The sequence below is a fragment of the Bos javanicus genome, chromosome 6 (genome assembly GCF_032452875.1).
Source record: "Bos javanicus breed banteng chromosome 6, ARS-OSU_banteng_1.0, whole genome shotgun sequence".
NCBI classification, from domain to species: Eukaryota; Metazoa; Chordata; class Mammalia; order Artiodactyla; family Bovidae; genus Bos; species Bos javanicus.
Window position 1 is genome coordinate 43,986,493 of NC_083873.1, and position 25,697 is coordinate 44,012,189.

A 25,697-nucleotide genomic window follows, 5' to 3' on the forward strand; every position below is an offset into this window, starting at 1 on the left:
GGTGAAAGAGGAGAGTGAAAAAGCTGGCTTAAAACTCAACAGTCAAAAAACTAAGATCGTGGCATCTGGCCCTATCACTTTAGGGCAAATAGATGGGAACAATGTGGGAACAGTGTCAGATTTCACTTTCTTGGGCTCCAAAATCAATGTGGACAGTGACTGCAGCCCCAGAATTAAAAGATGCTTGCTCCTTGGAAAAATAGCTGTGTCAAACCTAGACAGTGTTTTAAAAAGCAGAGACATCACTTCGCTGACAATGGTCCATATAGTCAAACCTATGGTTTTTTCTAGTAGTCATGTATGGATGTGAGAGTTGAACCATAAAGAAGGCTGAGAACTGGATAATTGATGCTTTTGAATGTGGTGCTGGAGAAGACTCTTGAGAGTCCCTTAGAAAGCAAGGAGATCAAACCAGTCAATCCTAAAGGAAATCAACCCTGAATATACATTGGAAGGACTGATGATGAAGCTGAAGCTCCAATACTTTGGTCACCTGTTGTGAAGAGCTGACTCATGGGAAAAGACCCTGATGCTGGCAAAAACTGAGGGCAAGAGGAGAACAGAGGATGAGATGGTTGGATGGCATCACTGATTCAATGGACATGAGTTTGAGGAAACTCGATGTACAGAGGAGGCTGGCATGCTGCAGTCAATGGGGTCGCAAAAAATTGGACATGACTTAGTGACTGAACAACAATCACAATAAGAAGGTACTTTAGATTACTTATAATTCATACTTTTATGGACGGGGCTAGACATACTATTGAATTTTAGACATGCAGGTGGATTTTATACCCATTTCCCAAGGGTCCTTGAGAGGACTAAGTGGGGTTAAATGACCCTAAAGTCCCTTCCAAAGCCAGATTCTATACTTAGGCCTCCACTCAATGCTCACATTTTTCCCTTTGAAAAATTCACATTTCAAGAACAATCTTCTTCCTGGAAACAAGGCAGGTGGAAAGTTTCAACTTTTAAAGTTCATTTATGTTTGAGTCTTCCCAGAACAACAACAAAAAAATTAATGAGATTAAGATAAAAATATTTTATTTCTTCAAAACCTTAAAAAAATAATTTAAAACAGATCTTGAATTAGATTTATCCCTTCAGGCTAAAATAAAGTATTAGAGTTTTTTGTTAAGAGAAACATTTCCTCAAATTGAAAGAAAACAGAGCTGTAATGGAAATATGAAAGCAGGCTTTGCAGTTGCAACCATCTAATATAACATTAGAATTCTGCATTTGTGAATTGCTCTAATTTTATGTACATATATTTTTCAACAGGAATAGTGTTTCTTTAGTTTTATAGATTTTTTCACTCATTTAATTGGTGATATAATTACTGGTTCTTATAAATCTGAAAGTTAGAAATTCAAACACACCCTCAAAAAGAAAAACGTGATTCTTAATGGCCTAACCATTTTCCCCAGTGTATTATCATCCCTTCAGTGGGAATCTACAGGCCCTGTGCCCCCAGTGATCAAAGATTCCTAAGCCATCCTTCTTGAAGTGCACACAAAAACTTCTCCAGGCAACCCCAACCAGACTCAACATTGTAGACCACGATGGTCTGAAAGTTTCTAGTATATTAAAGGGCTGAGGGTGACTCAGCCTTGCTCAGAGGTGCTCAGCAATTCAGTAACTCCTAGAAAGGCCCATGAGTGCCAGAGAGACAAAACCAGGTGGAAACATTGGCACAATGCAAGTGCACAGGGACTGCTGGGCAAGAGACTTGCTAAAGGAAAGTCTTTGGGTAGAAGTTCCTTAGAGTCACAATGACTCAGAGTCACAAATGACTAACCTGCATTTAGTCACAAATTGAAGTCTAACTAAAACTGCACTAAAGAGATGTATCAACAAAAGCTGCCAGGATAGCATGGAGGCTTAGATGTCTTAAAATGCTCCCTGGTATCTTCCTTCACTAAATACAGAAAGGTGATCCAGAAAACTTTTAGGTTTTCTGAGAGAGTTTTCAGAGCATTCTGATGATCAGTGGACTTTATGCATAACAAAAATGGAGTGGTATGTGTGCGTGTGTGTGTTTTGACATATGAGAGAAGTGCCTGGAATGTGGAGAAACATCAAGCATAGTAGGGAGCTTATGCTCATAAAAAGTGTTATTTCTGCTTTTCCTTCTCTTGAACCCTGACTCTTCCCTCAACTCACCCCTATTTCTACAAATCCAAACTTTAAAGAGCTAAAACCAGTCTCAGATGAAAAGAGCCACCTGCTCTGAGCATCTTCTATGTGCAGCTCTTTGGGGGGTGGTAGTGAGATGATGATGATGTAATTTCTTATCTAATCCTCACGGCAGCCCTATGAAGTGGTTACTGTTATTATCGTCATTTTACAGACGGTGAAACATGGGAAGTTAGCACAAGAGGTTAGGAAATTGTCTCACAGCTTCTAAGAAGTAGAACCACTATTTGGACTATTTAATGCAACTGGCCAGCATTAAACTTGGCCTCTCCCCTATGCAGGCAATCCGGAGGAATCACTGATTAACTCTGGGCCTCAGTCTGTGGTAGTGAGTGTGTTGGGGAGGAGGAGAGAGGGCAAGGAAGAGGTGGGATGTCTTTGGACCCCCTGTTGGATATTGGTGGGTGTCCAGACCCTCACCCAAAGGCAGACGTGGAAATAGCATGCAGACTGGATGCTCAGATCCTCCTTCTTGCCCGTGTAGAAGGTCCTGTAAAAGCAAGTCCTCACCAGAAGGAATAGGGGATTGGCACAGCGAACACTGGGAAGGAAGCACCCCAGAAAATAGCATTTCCATAAACCGTAAAATACCTAGAAAGAAACTATCATTTCTTTCATATGACGAAGGAAAATGAGAAATCTGAGAAGACCTCTGTGAGCTTGGGTGCCCTTCAAAGAACCAACATTCCCATCCTCCACTTCCCCATCTGAGAATGGAAACTGTTACATAATTATATCTGCACACTTGCTGTGAGAATTAAATGTAAACTACCACACACATGAGCCTAGTTTTACCTAAGTTGCCTTTCCTCCAAGTTCCTTATCTCTTCCATCTCCATAGAAGTCTATTCTCCAACATGCTCTTTTTCTTACCTTTTTCATGCCCTAATCTTTCTACTGTGAAATCAGCCTTGCCCTTTCACTTCTTCATAGACTTCTCTGAAATTCTGAATAAAGTATTCTCTCTGTGATCTCTCCCACTGGCTGAGTAAGATTTGCCCAGTGCAGTGAGATGCAAATAATTGGATGCTTTGGCCCTGAAGCGTTTGCCTGACCAAGTGCTTCCTGCACCAACTCTGCACAATGAGATGTTTAGGCTTTTTTTTTTTTTGAACCACTAGCATAAATAGAGGACAGTGAGTGGGTAGCTTTCACTTCCCCAATGTGGCAGGGTGCTTTCTCTAAAAGCAGAGAGAAGGAAGATCCTCCTGGTACTCTTCACAGACTCCACCTTTTTGCTCCAGAGATACCTAGGGGAGCTCTAAGCATCCTGTTCCTTTCCTTCAAGCCCCAGAAGCCAATGGGAGGCTCAAGTGAGACAGAAATACACCATCTTCCTAAATTCATAAATATATACTAAGTCGCTTCAGTCGTGTCCAGTTCTTTGAGACCCTATGGACTGTAGTCCGCCAGGCTCCTCTGTCCATGGGATTCTGCAGGCAAGAATACTGGAGTGGGCTGCCAGTTCCTCTTCCAGGGGATCTTCCCAACCCAGGGATAGAATCCATGTCTCTTATGTCTCCTGCATTGGCAGGTGGGTTCTTTACCACTAGTGCCATCTGTGAAGCCCCATAGTCATGTCATAATTTTGCAAAACAAATAATCTTCATGTTATATTATTAAGAACTATTTGTTTTGTTCACTGCTGAGCTATATAGTGTCTCATAATTAAATTTTCCTTCTTACCTACTTTTTTCTCCCCTGGAATTAATAGTTGTCTACATTTTAACCTTTCCTTTTTATTTTTCTGATCCAATGACAAACTCTCTGTCAGAGCTAAAAATAAAATAAAATAAAACTTCTTAGTGTGTTCAATATATTCACATTAGACAGATGTTCAGTTCCATTTTTTTCCAGAAGGCATCCCTCCAGGAGTCCTTAATCCTTTTGCTCTGATCTGGACCAGCTTCTCTTCAGGCATTCAGCATAGCTGACACCCTAGAGTTACCTTCTGCCATCATCCTAGGAATATCCTTTGTCTCTCTTATTTCTTGGATCCCATATTTTCTTCCTTCTTGATTCACCTTCTTGTTTATGATGGTGCACATCCTTTAGTAGCTTTCTGAGAAAATAGTCTGAAAAAATCTTATTTGAATAACTTTTACATTCACTATATTATGTAATCCTATAAGATGCCTCCAATTTTACTCCTGTAACAATAAGGGGCAATAGCAAAGTATGGACCTCTAGGTTGAAAATCAGTTAAAATTTTGAATATCATCCTCTGTTCTCATCTAACTTCAAGAGGTAATTCTCAATGTGATTTTCAATTGTATGTAACCTGTTGCTTTTTTTCCTGAAATCATTTAGTAAATTTTCTTTATTCCAAATGTTCTGAAATTTCTCAGTGATGTGTCTAAGGGTGTGTGTGTGTGTGTGTGATCTGTTATTCTGGCATTAAGTAAATGGATACTTATATTTATAAACTGAAGTCTTTCAGTTCAAGAGGATTCTCTTATACTACTTAGCCTACTTCTTTCCCTTCATTTTATCTGGTATCACTTTCAGAATCTCCTCTGGATTTTAGGCTTCCTGAGCTGTTCATCAAATTTTCTTGTTTTTCTTCTTTCTTATTTTCATTCTTTTTGTCTTTTTATTTTAACATAATTTGTCAGAGATTTTTTTTCAAATGTGTTTTCTAATTCTTCCAATTAAATTGTTTAATTTTTGCATTCATATTTTTATTTCTAAGAGCTTATTCTGGTTTTCTGAATGTTCCTTTCCATAGTGGCCTGTTCTTAAGTTTTGAATACAATACGTTATCTTACCTCTCGAAATAAAGATTGTTTAAAATATTTTCCTCTGGCCTGCACTGCCTCCATTTGCCTCAGTTATTTTTGTTTATCTGTTTCTGTTTTAGCCTTTTTCATGTTGGAATGTCTGGTCATTCAAGAGGAAAACATCCAAGGTTGACTGGAAAAGAGTCATAGGTAGTGGGCTTTACTGCAGCGTGCCATGGAGGAGAGTTGACCTTTTCACAGGACGTATTTTCTGTTGGACTGGTCAGTTTTTCCAGGAAGGAATCCTTCTCTTTCCTCTCCATCAGAGAATAAAACAAGCCACCAACACTTTGGAAGAGAAGACAGAAAACTGTGGTCTCACTGTTCTGTATGAAGACTTTCACCTGAAACCTTCTTATTTTCATATTACTCATTACCTGTCTGTCCACAGTGCCCAACTGCCCTCAAACCCAGATCTTTGCTCAACTCTGTTAGGATGAACACTGTTTTCTCCCCTCACTGAGTAAGAGAAGGGATCTGGTCTCTTTGCTCTTTCCGTATCATCTTCAACCTGTTCGTGTATTTTCTATTCTACTCCTCACCCTCACCTTCTAAGATACCCACACATCCAGTTTCTGAGCATTTCCAAAATTTGGCAGCGCCTAACAGCCTGCTTTTTGTTGATTCTCTCCCAAAAGCTTAAATCTCACTATTATCTTAATGCTGTGCCAAGTCAGATACTTTTCGTTTATTTTCTTTCAAGCTTTCAAAATCCAGTAGACATTTCTTCACCAACGTCATCTCCTCTTTCATTCTCTTTGTCCTTTAGGGTTTAAATCTTTTTGTCTTGATTGTCTTTTGTTGTGTCAATTACCTTATTTAATCTAAAGTATATTGTTTAAGGTTTTCATCTAATATTCTATCAAAAGCACTTCCCCCTACAATAAATATAGAAAACAATATTTAATGACTGCATCATAGTGTGTTTTACAATCAACCTATAACTGAAAATTTAAATGAGCCAAACTTATTATAAATAATATCAAAATAAACATCTTTTTATATGAAGTTTTACCTTTATAGTAAATTCCTTAAAATCTATTTCTAGAATAGTATTAAGTCAAGTTTTTGAAAATTTTTAAGCTATTGGTTTTATGTTATTTATTATATTATATAGCTAATTTCCAGGAAAGTGACAATAATTCACACTCTCCCCCAAAGGCAGAGACTAGTTACATGGGATGCATTCCATCCTCAATAGTGTCACCAACGTAATAGCTTCTCAAAATCGTTACAGTTGTCTCTCATTCTGTTGTAATTTTAATTTCTCTCCTGGCAAATGTGATTACAATTTTTCATGTATTTATTGGTAACATATAGCTCTTGTTAATTGTTCATGGATGAAACTCCTTTCAAGTGGAATATTAGGTTCTTACTTATAATCTCTTAATTTCTTAAATATATCAAGCCATTTAGACCAGAGTCATTAAAAAATATTTTCCCATTTTATAATTTGTTGGGTTTTTATTATATTTCCAACATAGAGAATTTTTAAATTTTTACATAATCAAAATGATCACTCTTTTCCTTTATGCCTAGAAATCCTTATTGTTCCAGGATCTGATAAACATTATCCTATATTTTCTCCTTTTACTTCTTTTGAATTTTTTACATTTTATTCTTTCTCCCTGGAATTTAATTTGTAGTCTTTTCTCCTTTCAGTTAACCAGGTGGCTCAACACCAGTTCTTACAGAATTGTCAGTTCTCCAACTACTACGTAATCTAGCCTTGACCACATCTATATACTAAACACTTATTTCTACCAGAGTCTTGTTTCTAGTCTATTTCAACCTGATTTGTCTATTTATTCTTACTCCGGAACATCCAAAAGTTTTAATTACCATAACTTTACAGTACATTACAATATCTACCTGAGAAAAGCCTGCTTTACTGATCTTCTTTTAAAATATTTTTTAGCTCTTTCATTCTATTTACTATTCAAAATTAACGTTAGAATACTTGGTCAAGTTTCCAGAAAACAACAGCAGTAAAATGATTTTGACTAGAATTACATTAAATATGTACATTCATTTGGTAAGAGCTAACATCTTGACAGTATTTGCTCTTCCTTTCTAAGAAAATGATTCCTTTTCCATTTATCCAAGTCTTCCTTTATGCCTCTACTAAAGTTGTACTGTTTGCTTCATACAGAATCTGTGTTATTACTAAATGAATTTATTTTTAGTTTACATTTTAGTGCTATTTTGAATGATTTTAATCTTCATATTTTCCAACTGGTTATTGGAAGTACACCAGAAAGCTATTAATTTTTGCACACTATTTTCTGTTGAATCAACTAACTCAACTCTAATTTTCTAAAACAATTTTTCAGTTTTGCCAAATACTTTGCTTCACTATATAGATATTAATTTTACCTGATCATATACTTTTTTGTCTCTTTTTTTCTATGTCTGATTTCTGTCCTGTGTATGAGTAAGCTGGCAGAAATGGGATTGTGAACAGCATTGTCATAACCATGGTCTTAATGGAAACCCTTTACAATGGGAATAATAATTGCTGGCTTTTACTGAGTGTTTTCTACATGCTAGTCACTTTGCCAAAGGATTTGAGTATATTATTTCCTTTAATCTTCATAATCATCTTAGAATAAAGTTACTACTGTAATCTCATTTTAAAGGTAATTTTTAAAACTTTAAAGCAGAAATATATCCAAGGTTATTCAACTAGTCAATGGCAAAACATAATTTAGCTTTACATTGGTTTGACTTCAGAACTTATGCTTACAATACAACTAATATTACAGTCCAGAACTTCAAATATTAGTTGGTGATAGGAGTTTTTAAGGATGACTAGGAGATTTTTTGAAAAATTTTTGGTTGAGAAAGGAGTTGGGACAGAGGAGTGGGTTTATTATAGGCAGATGAAACAGATGTAAAAAGTACAGTAACAATGCAAGAAATGGGCAACCATAGTTCCTCAACTTAGGTGTGAACCCCAAAACCAATTACTATCGAAAACAGTATATTTCAAAGACCAATGCATCTAAGAGTTTACTGTTATTCCCACAAAAATAACAAAAGCTATACTCTGTGACCTCTTGGCCATTTCAGTTTCCAAAAATTTCTAAAGAAAACATCTGGTCTCAACAGCTCAACTCTTTGTGTCACTGAAACTTTGATTCACGCAAAAGGTGGGATTGAGGTGATTCATGTTATTCAAAGTCTAGTCTAGTCAAAGCTGTGGTTTTTCCAGTAGTCATGTATGGATGTGAGAGTTGGACTCTAAAGAAAGCTGAGCACTGAAGAACTGATGCTTTTGAATTGTGGTGTTGGAAAAGACTCTTGAGAGTCCCTTGGACTGCAAGGAGATTCAACCAGTCAATCCTAAAGGAAATTAGTCCTGAATATTCATTCAAAGGACTGATGCTGAAACTGAAACTCCAATATTTGGCCACCTGATGCAAAGAACTGATTCATTAGAAAAGACCCCGATGCTGGGAAAGACTGAAGGCAGGAGGAGAAGGGGATGACAGAGGATGAGATGGTTGGATGGCATCACTGACTCGATGGACATGAGTTTGAGTAAGCTTTGGGAATTGGTGATGGACAGGGAAGCCTGGCGTGCTGCAGTCCATGGGGTCGCAAACAGCTGGACACAACTGAGCGACTAAATTGAACTGATGCTATTCAAGTCATATGTTGGCAAGAAGCTGGGTTGCGGGAGACAGTGGACTTTCTTTTCCAATGTGAAAGGAAAGAAAAAAAGAATCCAGCAATACTCAAAAGTCTTTACAGTGCTACAAAAAATTATGTATTTCTTCAGCACATCCCCGGATTATTGACTGTGTCTGGACTCTCACCATTGCAAGAAGCCATTGCCTGAAGCGTGAGGCATAGCATGGAGAAATATGAATATCTTGCTTTTTCACCAGACATTTTCATTGTTAGGCTTGGGGAGGGGCGTGCTTTCTCAGAAATGACTACAGAAAAGTTTTTAGCTTTAAATATCACCCTTTTCAAGGAAGAGAACAACCAATTGAGGCTAATTAAGTATTCATTAAAGAACACAATTTTTTTACAAGCTTCTCAAAAATTCACTCTTGACTAGTGAACAGAGAGAAAGCGGGATCTGCCTGCATAAGCACAGCACTGCCCTTCAGACTCAAGTCCTTGTCCTGGCCCTGCTGGGCAAGGCTCTTAACCCATCAGCCCTCAGTTTATGCATTTGATGACTGGTAATAATAACACGGTTGCCATTTCCTTCATAGAGCTTCTATGAGATTGAAAATGCAGTATAAATGGATATGTGCTTCTGAAAACTGAAACACGCTTGACATGTGTAAAGAAAGATCCAACAGTTTCCAGGACGCGCTCCCTATAGAGCAGTCATATTTATTGCTCACCCGAGCTCCTCTGAAAAAGACAAACACTCATCAGCAGTAATAGAGTTCTGCAGAGCACCAGCCCAGTTCCATTTCAATTCAAAGCCCGGGAGGCAGCAAACTTTCCATCCAGGCACTACCCTCTCAAGTCTCCAGTAAATTTGTCTGTTTCCCCAATATACGTGGTGAGGATCTGAACAGCAGCATCAGGCTATGTCCAAGCAGATTAGCCTATCAGGCGGAGATAATTACCATTTAAAGGCTAAAGAAGAAATGACCTATTTTACACAGACTCTGTGAGAGGTGCTGGGGAAAGATGCTGTGTGACCCCAGAACTACTTTAACTCAAGCTTTGGTCACCACATGGCACCGTCTTCCCCTCATTCCCTTTGGCCAGTCATTTCTTTATATACTGTGCAGTGGCTCTGTGTACTGGGGACTGAGCTTAAATTGAGCTTGAGACAGGGGCCATGGAATGATTGAGGAGTGAGTTAGATAGAAAATTGCAGCTTTTGTGCCCTAAGTGAGAGAATCACTGCATTCACCCAGCTGCTACAACTTGAGTATTTCCCACTTCTTTTGACATTTTTTTTTTTAAACCAGGGAACTTGATGTAAAGTATATTTGTCTCTTTAGAGAGTCCAGAGCTGCCTTCTTTTAAGATCTGCCCTTCACATCTCGAGTTTTCTGTAGCCAGTGTCAGCATGGATTGGGAGCGATGTGAGCCAATGCTCATGAAAGAGTTCCAAATGGGAAGAGTCTAAGTCTTAAATCCTAAACTCAGTGTTCGCTGGGTCCCCATCAGAATAATCAGCCATGAATACAGCACACAGGAACACAGGAAGTCAAATGTAAAAGGCAGAAACTCCACAGGGAGAATTTGTTTCTCATCTTGGTTCTTTGGGTTTTACACAAAACTGTTCCCTTCCCAAGAGGTGCTCAAAATTGAGTCAAATTTGAAAACTGTAAAATCCCTGGATTCATTTATTAGCATGGGTTCATCCATGCATAAGCACAATTGGCTGTCCTAGAACAAGCAGATGAGGGCACTTGCTATACACAGCAAAGTTGATTTCAGTACACATGACTTAAGCCTGCCTCATGCCTGGTACTGTGCTAAGCCCTGAGAGAAACAGGAAAATGAATAGGATTCAGATTCTGGCCTCCAGGGATTGATGCATAACTCGACCCAAGACAGAGTAAGAAAACTCCTAGAAGAGAGATCTCAAATGCTGTGACTTTTTAAATAAAATCCCCATAAGCATGGATTAGGTTAAGGAAATGGCTCCATTCACAACCTAAGGCCTCCTCCAGCCTCAGTGCTCATAACACCCCCTGACACAACAAGCCACCTGCCATCTTCCCAACACACGCCAAATGCCTGTTCTTCTAGTTCTTTATTCACAAGCTTCCCTATGACTAGGATACCTTTTCACCCTCCTCACCACCTAGAAAGCCCTTACTCTGAGGCAACTCCATCATCTGTACAATAAAAATGAACAAGAAAATGTCCGTCCAAGGTTTCTCCCTGCCTTTCACATCAACGATATGTGAATTTAAGACGTGCATCCAACAGTCCACTTCCTGTGAACCATGAAGTCATTCCTGATGCCCTGGGACATGATTCCTCTTGCTTCTCTGAACTTCCATCCCACATGCTCAGACTGCTATCAGAGCACGGAATGCACTGAACTGTCATTAACTGTTTATTTATTTGTTCATCCTTCTGAGTAAAGTGGGTACAGTTAGGGGGCAGGATCTACATCTTATTTCATTATTATTTTCTTTAGCAAAGAGTTACATGACCAGAACTAGGCAGTGACCACTATTCTAAGTGCATTACATGTATTTATCCATTTAATCCTCACAACAACCCAATGAGATAGATATTATCATTATCTCATTTTGCCCAGGAAGGAACTGAGACAGAGAGGTTAAGTAATGTGTTCAAGGTCATACAGCTGGTAAGCAGTGATCCATGATATGAGCCAATCTCTTAGTGTTGCGTTAGGCTGTTTTTACTTATTTTTGCCACCTCAGGACTTTGCCCAGGGGTCTAGTATTTAAAACCCCTGGAGCTCAATAAATGTGCATTCGCTGATTAAATAAATGAGCAGATGGCCACTACTGGATCTAGCCCTGGCTAGATCCTCTTGAAAAGTTCTAGACTACAGAAGTTAAGGTAATGAGCAGATCTGGAGAAGCTTCAGAGAGACTCAAGAAGATGGAAATGAAGAATTATGCCTAAGGGATTTAAGGTGCTTAGCCGTGAGAAGTAGAAGCTGAAGCCTGCTTTCATAATGATCCTCAAGGCCAGAAAGGCTGATTCCTGAGGACAATGACTGAGTTGTTTTTCTCCACCTCCAGGGAGGAGGAAGGAGCAGGACTGGTCCGCAGCTGCAGCGGGTATGTAAGGTTTAAATCTACCACAAGGAAGAATTTCCTTAACCCAAGAATCATTTGTTAGACCCAGGGATGAGTTATGGAGAGCAGCTATAGAAGGTCATCTGTTTTCAGCTTTTTGGACTTGCTTCTGCTCAGAGTGAAGAACATGGGGGTGAAAACAAACAATGACATGTCATCCCAAGGTCTCTTTAAGCCTTATAAATCGATGACATTTGAATCCAAGAAATACATCAAACACTGTACGTTCCTGGACCAAATGAATGAATGAGTCCCAAATAATTTGAAAAGCAACAAAAAGTTATAACCAGCAAAAAGGGGTCTTCTCAAACATACTACTGTGCCAGAAATCTAACAAGGGAAGAAAAAAGGAACTTGTTTTCTGAGAAACCTACACTCTTACAGTTTCTACATTCATGCCATTTCTTGCTAGGTCCATCATGTGCTGTGTGCTTAATTGCTTAGTCGTGTCCAACTCTTTGCGACCCCACAGACTGTAACCCACCAGGTTCCTCCATGCATGGGATTTTCCCAGGCAAGAATACCGGAGTGGGTTGCCATTTCCTTCTCCAGGGTAGGTCCATCATACCCTTGACATAAAGGTAGAACTGGTCAGTCTATACCCTCAGGTGCTGACTTTACCCCATCATCACAATTTGCTCATTTGATAGGTGACATTAGTATCTTAAAGCAGAATTCTCTAAATATTGAGTAAACTCAAAACATGAACCACTCTTCCATCAATTCCAATGCAAGGTGTACCAAACATGAAGAAATGAATCCTTTCCTGAGAGCAGGAGACAACCTCATACATACTTCTTTTTCGTTTCCACATGGAAACTGAAATACAAAATGGAAATGGTATCGGAAGGAAAGGTAGAGAGTAACAAGAAACCATTTGGCGAGAACAGGAACTTGCCTGAGGTCACACATCTAAGTCTAGTAGCCTTTTCCCCATCAGGCCCTCTAGTTTCCCGGTCCACTCTCTCTCACACATCATGGCCGCTCAGCACTGAGGCAGCCTTACTAGAGGCCGCCTTCATCACATGCAGCCTCTTTGGGGAGCCTATCTCACCTTGAGAAACTCAGTCTGTCAGCCTTAGGAGACCCATTGAATTCATACAAGAATCTGTTCTCTCTGCCCCAAGTAGAGCATAACCATCATCAGTAAATCAGTAAAGCCCAGATTCTAACTCAAGGTTTCCCTGCTTGCGTTCCTTCTTAAAAAGCTGGCTCCAGTGTCATCTTCTCTGTGAACTCATCCCTGGGCCTCTGTGTTGTGCCAAGCCGCTTCAGTCATGTCCAACTCTTGGCAACCACATGGACTGTAGCCCACCAGACTCCTCTGTCCATGGGATTCTCCAGGCAAGATTACTGGAGTGGGTTGCCATTTCCTCTTCCAGGGGATCTTCCAGACCTAGGGATGGAACTTGCGTCTCTTACATCTCCTGTATTGGCAGGTGGGTTCTTTACCACTGGCACCACCTGGGAAGGCCTAGCTCCATGGCCCCCTAGCTTCATGCAAATAGACACAATCCTAAGGAGCTTCCAAGCTCTGGATGCAGGCTGCTTTGGCCTAGGTTCCATGGACTAGCTAAGTGATCTTAACCTCTCTGACACTTCCTCATCTGCACAACGAAGATACAACTCATATCTCTAATACCATGATGGTGAAGATTCTATGAGTTAATAAATGACAAATTTTTAAAACAATTCTTGGCACAAAGTAAGCTCTTGGTCATTGTTCAGTATTTTGATATTATTACCTTTCCTAGGTTTTCTGAGTCCTCATGGGGTTTTGTTCATCTTTCTAGTATAAAATACTATATTATTCATATTTCTTATAACTCTCCTCCAGTATTGTGTTAGTTATTATCCACCCCATTCTGAGCCCACAGACCATCTTCTTTTCTGGCAGTCTCTGTTCAGATGATGTCACTTATATCCACTTAGCCACCCTGCAGATTCATTTTACTCTCCACACACCCATCCCCTGAATCAATCACCAAATCCAGGGGCCCACTTCTTCTAGATATTTCCAAATCTGCCCTTCCATCTCCATCTTATTTCCACGGTCCTACCAATCCTCAATTAAAGTGGTGAAACAGCTTCTGAACTGGTTTTCTGGCCTCCAATCTTGTTACAGTCTAATTTATCTTCCGCATTGAAGCTAGAATGATATGTCTCTAAAAAATTATTGAGCCCTATCTCATGCCTCTGTTTAAAGCCCTTCGATGACTCTCCACTGCTGTTTGAAGATGTTTGGTCTGACCACGCAGGAACTTTCTCACCTTCAGACTCACCCGCATGACTCCTACCTCACCTTGAAAGGCCAGCACCAAAAGACAACTGGCTCCTCCTGCCTCTGATAAGTTCTCCTTTGGCCTTAATACTCTTCCAAGTTCTTTGTCTGGCTTACGTCCTTCTCTTTGTTTAATTAGTGCCAGCATCACTGCCTCTGTGGGTCCCCTTAGACACTGGAGACCACTCCTTAGTGCTTCTGTGACACACACAGCATTTTTTGGCTCTTCTCAAATCATAACAACCTGCTGTGCTCTTTCCACCATGACCTCAAGTTCAAAGGCAATGTCTCCAGACACTGTCTCACTCACTTAAGTGTAGATGTGCTTTATGCACATTACCTGTTCAGAGAACTTTGAATGGTTGATCTCATTAAATAGATGATAGAGAGCACCTAACACATACAGCACATACCATGTGTGTGCATGTGGGCGTGCAGGCTGTCACTTCAGTCATGCCCAACTCTTTGTGACCTTTGTAGCCTGCCAGGCTCCTCTGTCCATGGAGATTCTCAGACAAGAATTCTGGAGTGGATTGCCATGCCCTCCTCCAGGGGATCCTCCTGACCCAGGGATCGAACCCGTGTCTCCTGTGGCTACTGCATTGCTGGTGGATTCTTTACTATTAAGCCACCAGGGAAGCCCCATAGCACACACTATGGGGCACTAAATAGCAGACGAATGGATAAGAAAGCTGTGGTACATATACACAATGGAGTATTACTCAGCCATTAAAAAGAATACATTTGAATCAGTTCTAATGAGGTGGATGAAACTGGAGCCTATTATACAGAGTGAAGTAAGCCAGAAAGAAAAACACCAATATAGTATACTACTGCATATATATGGAATTTAGAAAGATGGTAACGATAACCCTGTATGCAAGACAGCAGAAGAGACACAGATGTATAGAACAGTCTTCTGGACTCTGTGCCTCTTGAGAAACCTATATGCAGATCAGGAAGCAACAGTTAGAACTGGACATGGAACAACAGACTGGTTCCAAATAGGAAACGGAGTACGTCAAGGCTGTATATTGTCACCCTGCTTATTTAACTTATATGCAGAATACATCATGAGAAATGCTGGGCTGGAAGAAGCACAAGCTGGAATCAAGATTGCCGGGAGAAATATCAGTAACCTCAGATATGCAGATGACACCACCCTTATGGCAGAAAGTGAAGAGGACCTAAAAAGCCTCTTGATGAAAGAGGAGAGTGAAAAAGTTGGTTTAAAGCTCAATATTCAGAAAACGAAGATCATGGCATCTGGTCCCATCACTTCATGGGAAATAGATGTGGAAACAATGTCAGACTTTATTTTTGGGGCTCCAAAATCACTGCAGATGGTGACTGCAGCCATGAAATTAAAAGACGCTTACTCCTTGGAAGGAAAGTTATGACCAACCTAGATAGCATATTCAAAAGCAGAGACATTACTTTGCCAACAAAGGTCCGTCTAGTCAAGGCTATGGTTTTTCCTGTGGTCATGTATGGATGTGAGAGTTGGACTGTGAAGAAAGCTGAGCACCAAAGAATTGATGCTTTTGAACCGTGGTGTTGGAGAAGACTCTTGAGAGTCCCTTGGACTGCAAGGAGATCCAACCAGTCCATTCTGAAGGAGATCAGCCCTGGGTGTTCTTTGGAAGGAATGATGCTAAAGCTGAAACTCCAGTACTTTGGCCACCTCATGCGAAGAGTTGACTCATTGGAAAAGACTCTGATGCTGGGAGGGATTAGGGGTGGGAAGAGAAGGGGACGACAGAGGATGAGATGGCTGGATGGCATCACTGACTCAATGGACATGAGTCTGAGTGAACTCCGGGAGTTGGTGATGGACAGGGAGGCCTAGCGTGCTGCGATTCATGGGGTCGCAAAGAGTCGGACACGACTGAGTGACTGAACTGAACTGAACTGGGAGAGGGTGAGGGTGGGATGATTTGGGAGAATGGCATTGAAACATGTATAATATCATATGTGAAATGAATCTCCAGTCCAGGTTCGATGCATGATACAGGATGCTCAGGGCTGGTGCACTGGGATGACCCAGGGGAATGGTACAGGGAGGGAGGTGGGAGGGGGGTTCAGGATGGGGAACACGTGTACACCTGTGGTGGATTCATGTTGATGTATGACAAAACCAATACAATACTGTAAAGTAATTAGCCTCCAATTAAAATAAATAAATTTATATTAAAAAATAAATAAAAGAAAAAATAAAAATAATTATTCTAAGGACTTTTCATAAATGGACTCATTTAATAGTCACAACATTCTTATAAGGTAGCTGGGATAATTATCTCTATTTTATAGGTGAGGAAACTAAAGCATAGAGAGGTTAGAAACACTACCAGTGTGGCACAGTTAGAAATTGATGACACCGAGGTTAGAATCCAAACGTCTGGGTCTAGATCCCATGTTCTCAACCTTTATACCACTGCTCCTGTCAGATAGAGCTACCATGATAAATACAGGTATCTAAACAGACACAGATAATATATTCTATTCCAGTTCTACATAGGGCAAAGGTGAGGCATTGGAAATTTATAGAAAAGTCATCCAGGAAAAAGGAAGAAAGCTAAACAAAGAGATCACCATCCTTGCTCCTTAATAACCAGCAGTAGAACTCAGGGCAGTCAGCCTTCCTCAGCTTTGGTTCTTCATGTGTAAAATCAGGGCCTTCGGGCCACATTACATTTTAGCTTTCTTCTGAATCAAATTTGCAGTTCCCTTCGGTTAGGGGAACATCATCAGGGCTGAGTGTGTGCCAGGCTTAGTGCTGAAGGCAGAGGCACAGACACAAGCAACATGCCTCTCTGTCCTTGAGGAAGTTGTCCTCCTGTTGAGGAGACCTTGGTGGACAACACTGAGAGAGGAGTTCACTGCCAGACCACTATTACACTGGTTGTTTTAAAGGGGACCACCCCAAGAGAAAACATTATCATGAGAAATGAGCCATTTGTCCCTCCATAGTATCTTTCTTTTTTTTTAATTTTTTTAAATTTATTTATTTTGATTGGAGGCTAATTACTTTACAATATTGTATTGGTTTTGCCATACATCAATATGAATCCACCACGGGTGTACACGTGTTCATAGTATCTTTCAACTGACTATTATCCAGCAAATAAGCATCTGTACCTCCTCACATCCTCTCTACAATGCCCCACTCAATTGTAATGCCTTGGTTCACAACTGCAGAAGCAAAGATGCTTAAGTAAATCTGCCAATCATCCGATGGTTACCTGATGAACTAAGCCCCCACCACCTCATTTCACAACTTCTCCCAGAGTTGAAGTGGGCTTTAAGCGTCAGGAGTCATGACTCTGGCAAAGCTGCTCTTGGTATTCCACAGGTTATAGGCTTAAACGGATCTTTAGATTTACAGTTGATTTGAGCAGTTGCATCTAGTTCATTTTCAAGTTTGTGGATAAGGTGGTTTATTTAAGGCAAAAAGCATCCAATTAAAATACGTTCTGAATAACTGAGTGAGCAAGGCATTTTTGCCCAACTCTTAATTTATTAAAAAAAAAAGCCATCAGGGGACTTCTCAAGGACCAAATCCCATCACGTCACTGAGAGATGAGATAGTAAAATATTTTTGATCAAAGTATAATTTGGAAATACATTCTGAGAGGCAGCCTTAACAAGAATCCAGGCTTTGGGGCCAGTCCAACTTGGATCACATCCCTTTTCATCATCTCAAGTAGCTCTGCAACCCTTAGCATGTTCCCTAACTCTGCTGAGCCTCATTTTCCCCATCTGTGTAATAGGAATAAGTAATATCTGTCTGTTAACATACTTGTCAGAATTAGAAACATAGCTTAGGGCCTGGTAGAAAGTAAGGGTTAAAAAAATAAACTATTGAAAACATTTTATTAAAGTCTTAATGATTCAGAGACTGATTATTCCATTAGAAGATCGTCATGCTTTTTCCCTTCCTTCCTCTTTCTTCCTGCCTGCCCACGTCACAGCTGCTCATAAGCTATTATTCCATGAGATAAAAAATGAGATAAAATTCAATTCAGATGGCACAGCACAGTGGAAAGAGCACAGGCACTTGAGTCAAACAGGACTGGACTTGAATACTAGATGGCTTTGGACAGGTCATGTAACCTCCTTAAGTCTTAATTTCTTCGTCTGTAAAAGGAGGGTAATTATATCTACCGGCTAGGTTCCTTAGGAAAGAGTACACACACACATACCTGGCACTGTGATTGGTAAATAACAGTTAGGTAAAAAAGTACTGAATCCGTTTCAATAAGAAATGCAGAATTAAAGCTAAACTGAAGCTTCAGGATCAATTACAATTTGTAAAATGTCTTCAACTTCATCACTACCATGAACGGCCAAAAGAAGTCACTCTCAGGATGAAAGTCTTACATCTAATGCCATTTGATTCCATTTCCTCCTTTAGGGACAGCTTGAGTGTTAGCTGAAGTGGGAAGACTCCATGCTTGGGGACCCAGCACGGCAATACAGATGGCTGGACAATGTGGGCAGCAGGCAGACCTCACTGTGGGTAGAGCTCCCGAAGCAGTGAAGCAGGGGCTGATGCACCACAATGTACAATGCCATGCATGGCCAAGAGACAGAGAGGCCAAAGGAAGCCTAGGATGCCCTTCCGATAAGCATGACCTCCAATATCTAGAGAGAACTTCGGTTACCATAGTGGAAATGACATTGGTCAACTTGTACAGGATCACATCTTTGTAGGTAATAAGCATAGAGAACATTTTCGTCATCTGCCTTTGACTAAGCTAAAGGTCCATGGGATAGGACCATTGATAGGACACATGCTTTCTTACATAAACATTTGGATTTCATGTTCCTAGTTTAAATATTTTGTCCACAGAGATCTCTGAGTCATCTCCTCACATGCTTCTTCCCTTCGTCCCCCTCTGAAGACTAGAAGATGCCAGCTCTTTAAAGGAAAGCACATAAACAAAAGACAAAAATCCAAAAGTCACATCAACATACCATAAAATATCTGAATATCTCTTTAGACCCCCTGGGGACCAACCATGTGACATTCTCAAAGTAGCACACAAAGATTTATTTGTATGCCTTCCTGCTTCCTAAATAACGCACCCACTCAAAGTGGAAGGACTCCAATTTCATGACAGTCTGGAGGAGGTTTTTTTCTGAAGCTCCTTCCTGAACATCACATAGCTTAGAACAGAACATACCTGTCAATATCAGTACTACGTTTCACAGAAATTTCTATTGCAAAGGAGACTCTTAGGAAAATTTTCTCTTTTTATAAAAAGGGAGAATTATTTTTAAAAATTGATGTTGAGAATCAACTCGTCCTGAATCACCACTTTTGTAAGAAACTGTCTGCTACAGACAAAATGGAAAATCACAGTTGCACTTTATTCAACACCACCCATAAGAAATGCTTCATGCACGGAAGTGTTCTTTTTCCATAAGGCAGCAGCATTAGAAAAAAAAGCTCTGGCATCGCTCTTCAATATTGTTGTCTAATTAAATGGCAATGGAGTGGATGCGTAAAAATATGCATTAGAGGTGTGTAATGTGTAATGTGAAGAAGAGTAATCAAAGCCATTCAACAGGATTTAGGAAGGGATTTCAGTTGGCAGCTTACGAGACAGGAGCATATAATTTTGCTAATTTGAAATAGGTATTGTAACGTATAAACATTACTGCTTTGCATATTTTAATGAAAACTGCCTCTACACCAAAATGAATCCTTTAGCTTGAACTTTCTGCATACCACAGAGCTTCTACCTATTATGAGTTCAGCATAAATAAGAAAGGCACACAAGCCACATTAAAAGAATGGCCACCTCATTAAAATAGGTTAAAACCAAGCCCCTTATTCCAAGCTACTATAACACTATAAAGTAAGTGTGGTGACAGGTGTTGTATTAAATTTTTATATTGCAATGAACTTGTACTCACACAAACCGAATCTTCATGCTTTCTTTGATATACACCTGCAACTTGTTAATTCAAGGGCCTTTATTAAGAAAGTATAAATTTAGCAACATCTATAGATTTGTAAAACTCTATTAGCTTGCTCAAGAATCCACAGGAAATTCATTTGGAATCTTATTTGCATGGTTTACAAAGAAATGGAAACTAATGATGACTTTTCCCAAAAAGATATGCCTAGAGACAATGCATTTGTGCAAACAGACTGATGTGAATTACCCAGACTTGGGCTGAAAGAGATGAGAGAGTGATCTGGAGCTGTCTGGAGCTGAGGACATCACTTACCTGCCAGCTCGCTTCTCGCTGAAGTCCTTTTTTCCAGTCTTCTTCCAGTCTAGGGGAGGTCTCATCCATTGCTGATGCTGCTTGCACAAACTGGATTCGCCAGTGGCTGTTACTCTTTCGTTGCAAGCCTTTACCAAAGCAGCAGCGAGGGCAGTTCAGGGGCAGACTGTCATGGAGAAAATGCCATGCCAGAGGATGAGGGATCAGGCAGGAAGAAGCCACGCGGGAACAAATTTGGGATACATGGGGCTACCCTGACAGCTGCCAACTGGCCAGGCAGAAGGCCAGCTCAGCCACTGAGCGTCCAGAGATTAGGAACAACCAAGCTCCAGGGCCAGTGGACAATGGGTCATTCTTATGCTTCTGGCATAAAGGTCAGAGGAGGGAAGTGTGAAGGCATGCTCCATGACCTAGAAATATGCATCTCTTATGTGCACTCTTGTCTTTCTCTCATCCCCAAACACACACACACACGCACACACACATAGCAGAATTTGCATTGTTCTGCAGGGTTGCATCAGTGGGTCGGAGTATCCTGGAAGAAATAAGCTACTTTACATAGAAGCAACACATTTCATTTGAGCACATCTTCCCCCAACATAGCATGAATCACTCAGCAGCCAGTAAACATGCATAATAGCAAGTTCCATTGGGAGAAAATAGACTCATTCCTGTAGTTGAATCCTGAGCATCTATAGTCCCTCGTCTTCCCCCTCTAGGAAGTTCTATGACAGGCATTTAAACTGACCTCATGGACCTTTAGGCAAACCATTAGCTAAAATGGCCAGAGGCTTCAGTTGGGATGGACTCTGGTGTCTCAGATGGTAAAAGAGTCTGCCTGCAATGTGGGAGACCCAGGTTCGATCCCTGGATGGGGAAGATTCCTTGGAGAAGGTAATGGCAACCTACTCCAGTGTTCTTGCCTGGAAAATCCCATGGACAGAGAAGCCTGGCAGGCTACAGTCCATGGGGTTGCAAAGAGTCGGACACGACTGAGCAAATAACGCTTTCACTTTTCCTCAATATTTGGGGCTCAGTGAAGCCAAATCCAACCCAACTCTGCCCTGTTTTGTTACTATTTCTCACACAGAATGATACTGTCTCCTGCTGTTCAGAATTGATCACCTAGAGTTTTAAGATAGGCAGCTGGTGTTACTGCCAACAGTACCTACTTTTTCCCATTAAAATGGTAGTTATCAAATGACTGCACAATAGACTCAACCGGGAAGATTGTGAAAATACTGTTACAAGAGCCTTATCCCTAGAGATTCTGATTTAACTGGTCTAGTATGGGTCCTAAGACCCTGTCATATTTTTTAATCCCACTGGATGATTCTACTGAGGACCCAGGACTACAGTCATAAAACTCAGAGTATCATTTAAAGTTTCTCTAAACTAATCAGTTGGCTGATGCCTGAATCCCCAAGATCCTGCCAATACCCATGTGAACAGTTTCTCACCACCAACGATGGTAAACTCACTACCTCCCAAGACAATCTTGTTCCATGATTGACTGTTTTGTCCCACAATGAGTTGATATTCTTCTCCCTGCACCTGCCATGGCTGTACTTCATTAGATGTACTTCATTGTACTTCCATGGCTGAACTTCATTCTGTAAAGAATACTAAAACCTGTTCTGTAGGACAACCCTTCAGATATCTAAAGACAGTAGCAGCCATGCCCTTAAGCCTCTGCTGAAGTGTCTCCTTCACATTAGAACTTGCAGGTTTCTTCCATGGAATATGCAAACCATGGAATATGGTTCAGTAACTTCTCCATCCTTGATGTCAGCCTCAAATATATATTTGACTGTTTCTAGTGGTAGTGATTCTAATACTCCAGAAATGATTGCAATATCCTGCTATAATCTACCATTGCACATACAGACTAACAATCACATGCCTTATTTTTAAAATCCCCATGCTAACCACCACCATAACAACAACAGCAGCCAGCATTTACTGAGCATAGACCTACTTAGCCGGTACTGCAAGTTTTATTAACCTTACATCATTCATCCTTTATGAGCATACTATGATGTCATCTTTTGCTGCTGATTTACAGATGAAAAGTCCAAGAGAGACAAAGATGTTTGCCTGGTTATGGGCCAGGGGGTAGCCCAGCTACTGAGGCCTGCATTCTCCATCCCTGCTTTGTGCTAGGCAGCCCCTTTCACTGATGCAGTCCCAGGTCCCATTGGCTATTTTGACAACCACATCTCGCTGATATGGTGTCACAGTTAATTAGTACACTGAGCTTTGCTCTCATCTTCAGATTATATATGAACAATTATATATAGCCAATTTATATAGGCTATAAGTTGCCATATACAGTCCTAACTTGCCATTATTATTGTAATACGGAAGAACCTTTTGTATTCTATCACAAGTTAATCACTAAAGGGATGTTTCCTATAAGATTAAATTATACATAATGGCCCATCTCTGGGAACCCAGGTTCCCGTAATGAGCATTAAGCTAAAATACCTTTGTTTAGCTCACAAGAAACATCCTCACCAGGTCTACCTGTGGATGACTGAGAGAGGAAGAAATTAATATTATATACCCCTCTAGAGGCTGATGGGAACTGGGGGGTGTTTGACTTTACTTCCGCCCCTTTTAACATAAAAGAAGCCTGAATTCTAACTCAGGCAAGATGGTTCTTTGGGGCACGAGGCCACCATCTCCTCAGTCTGCTGGCTTTCAGAATATAGTAGTTATTCCTTGTCCCAACAACTCATCTCTTGATTACTGGCCTGTTGTGTGGTGAGCAGTATGATCTTGGACTCGGTAGATTATTCTTTTAATAATTACAAGACTGGAGGTGACGGAATTCCAGTTGAGCTATTCCAAATCCTGAAAGATGATGCTGTGAAAGTGCTGCACTCAATATGCCAGCAAATGTGGAAAACTCAGCAGTGGCCACAGGATTGGAAAAGGTCAGTTTTCATCCCAATCCCAAAGAAAGGCAATGTCAAAGAATGCTCAAACTACCGCACAATTGCACTCATCTCACACACTAGTAAAGTAATGCTCAAAATTCTCCAAGCCGGGCTTCAGCAATATGTGAACCGTGAACTTCCTGATGTTCAAGCTGGTTTTAGAAAAGGCAGAGGAACCAGAGATCAAATTGCCAACATCCACTGGATCATAGAAAAAGCAAGAGAGTTCCAGAAAAACATCTATTTCTGCTTTATTGACTATGCCAAAGCCTTTGACTGTGCGGATCACAATAAACTGTGGAAAATTCTGAAAGAGATGGGAATACCAGATCACCTGATCTGCCTCTTGAGAAATTTGTATGCAGCTCAGGAAGCAACAGTTAGAACTGGACATGGAACAACAGACTGGTTCCAAATAGGAAAAGGAGTTCGTCAAGGCTGTATATTGTCACCCTGTTTATTTAACTTCTATGCAGAGTTCATCATGAGAAACGCTGGACTGGAAGAAACACAAGCTGGAATCAAGATTGCCAGGAGAAATATCAATCACCTCAGATATGCAGATGACATCACCCTTATGGCAGAAAGTGAAGAAGAACTAAAAAGCCTCTTGATGAAAGTGAAAATGGAGAGCGAAAAAGTTGGCTTAAAGCTCAACATTCAGAAAACGAAGATCATGGCATCTGGTCCCAACACTTCATGGGAAATAGATGGGGAAACAGTGGAAACAGTGTCAGACTTTATTTTTCTGGGCTCCAAAATCACTACAGATGGTGACTGCAGCCATGAAATTAAAAGACGTTACTCCTTGGAAGGAAAGTTATGACCAACCTAGATAGCATAGTCAAAAGCAGAGACATTACTTTGCCAACAAAGGTTTGTCTAGTCAAGGCTATGGTTTTTCCTGTGGTCATGTATGGATGTGAGAGTTGGACTGTGAAGAAGGCTGAGTGCCGAAGAACGGATGCTTTTGAACTGTGGTGTTGGAGAAGACTCTTGAGAGTCCCTTGGACTGCAAGGAGATCCAACCAGTCCATTCTGAAGGAGATCAGCCCTGGGTGTTCTTTGGAAGGAATGATGCTAAAGCTGAAACTCCAGTACTTTGGCCACCTCATGTGAAGAGTTGACTCATTGGAAAAGACTCTGATGCTGGGAGGGATTGGGGACAGGAGGAGAAGGGGAGGACAGAGGATGAGATGGCTGGATGGCATCACTGACTCGATGGACGTGAGTCTGGGTGAACTCTGGGAGTTGGTGATGGACAGGGAGGCCTGGTGTGCTGCGATTCATGGGGTCGCAAAGAGTTGGACATGACTGAGTGACTGAACTGATCTGATCTAATACCTTCCACTTCACCTCTAACAAAACAGACAAAAGCAAGATCTTTACTTGCTCAGCTCCTCTCATTTATTAAGAATATGTGGGTGCTTCTTCAGAGGTCTACCCTGAAAGGTAAGAGAGAACAGCCAGAGGAGAAAAGGTCCAGAAATTTTCCCCAAAGACTAGACTCAATGGCAGTCTCACAGATCACCTAGCTCTTCCCTCTTTTCCTCCAAATTCCATCAACAGGACTCCATAAGGAAAACTGGGGGCAATCAGTTTTATCATTTGAATTACATCAGATCAGATCAGATCAGTCACTCAGTAGTGTCCGACTCTTTGTGACCCCATGAATCGCAGCACACCAGGCCTCCCTGTCCATCACCAACTCCCAGAGTTCACCCAGACTCACGTCCATCAAGTCAGTGATGCCATCCAGCCATCTCATCCTCTGTCCTCCCCTTCTCCTCCTGTCCCCAATCCCTCCCAGCATCAGAGTCTTTTCCAATGAGTCAACTCTTCACATGAGGGGGCCAAAGTACTGGAGTTTCAGCTTTAGCATCATTCCTTCCAAAGAACACCCAGGGCTGATCTCCTTCAGAATGGACTGGTTGGATCTCCTTGCAGTCCAAGGGACTCTCAAGAGTCTTCTCCAACACCACAGTTCAAAAGCATCCATTCTTCGGCACTCAGCCTTCTTCACAGTCCAACTCTCACATCCATACATGACCACAGGAAAAACCATAGCCTTGACTAGACGAACCTTTGTTGGCAAAGTAATGTCTCTGCTTTTGAATATGCTATCTAGGTTGGTCACATCAGGGTATGTTAATTTCAGGGTAATTGAATTAGTTCTTGTGGAAGGTGGGATACAAGTGGTTGAGCATATTCTTTGGAGTCAGATCAAGGTGTGAGGAGCAGCCCCATTATTACCTGGCTCTATATCCCTGGGCAGGTCACCTAACACTTCTGAACTCTAGTTTCCATGTCTGTAAAAGAGAGGAGGATTCATTTTGATATTTGGCAAAACTAATACAATTTGTAAAGTTTAAAAATAAAATAAAAATTTTAAAAAAAGAGAGGTATTATTATCTCAAGCTTACTATTGTTTATCCATATCTAATTCCCATTTGTCCCAGGCACACAGCAAGATTGCATTTCCTTAAACCCC

At 40.8% G+C, this 25,697-nt stretch overlaps 1 protein-coding gene across 6 annotated transcripts in view; it reads right to left on the reverse strand.

Moving 5' to 3' along the window:
* Positions 1-25,697, reverse strand: part of PPARGC1A (PPARG coactivator 1 alpha) — a 718,583-nt gene that overhangs the window by 309,901 nt on the left and 382,985 nt on the right. For 2 of the 6 annotated variants that reach the window (XR_009736941.1, XM_061419791.1), the window contains exon 1: positions 20,265-20,447. The exons of 3 other annotated variants lie outside the window; for them this stretch is intronic. Coding sequence is in view for 2 of the 3 variants with exons in the window: in XM_061419791.1 (XP_061275775.1) it covers positions 20,265-20,333 (69 nt within the window). In the remaining variant the exon portion in view is untranslated. Of the gene's footprint in view, positions 1-20,264; positions 20,448-25,697 lie in introns of those variants that run through there. One more of the 6 variants, XM_061419794.1, reaches the window with a different exon arrangement.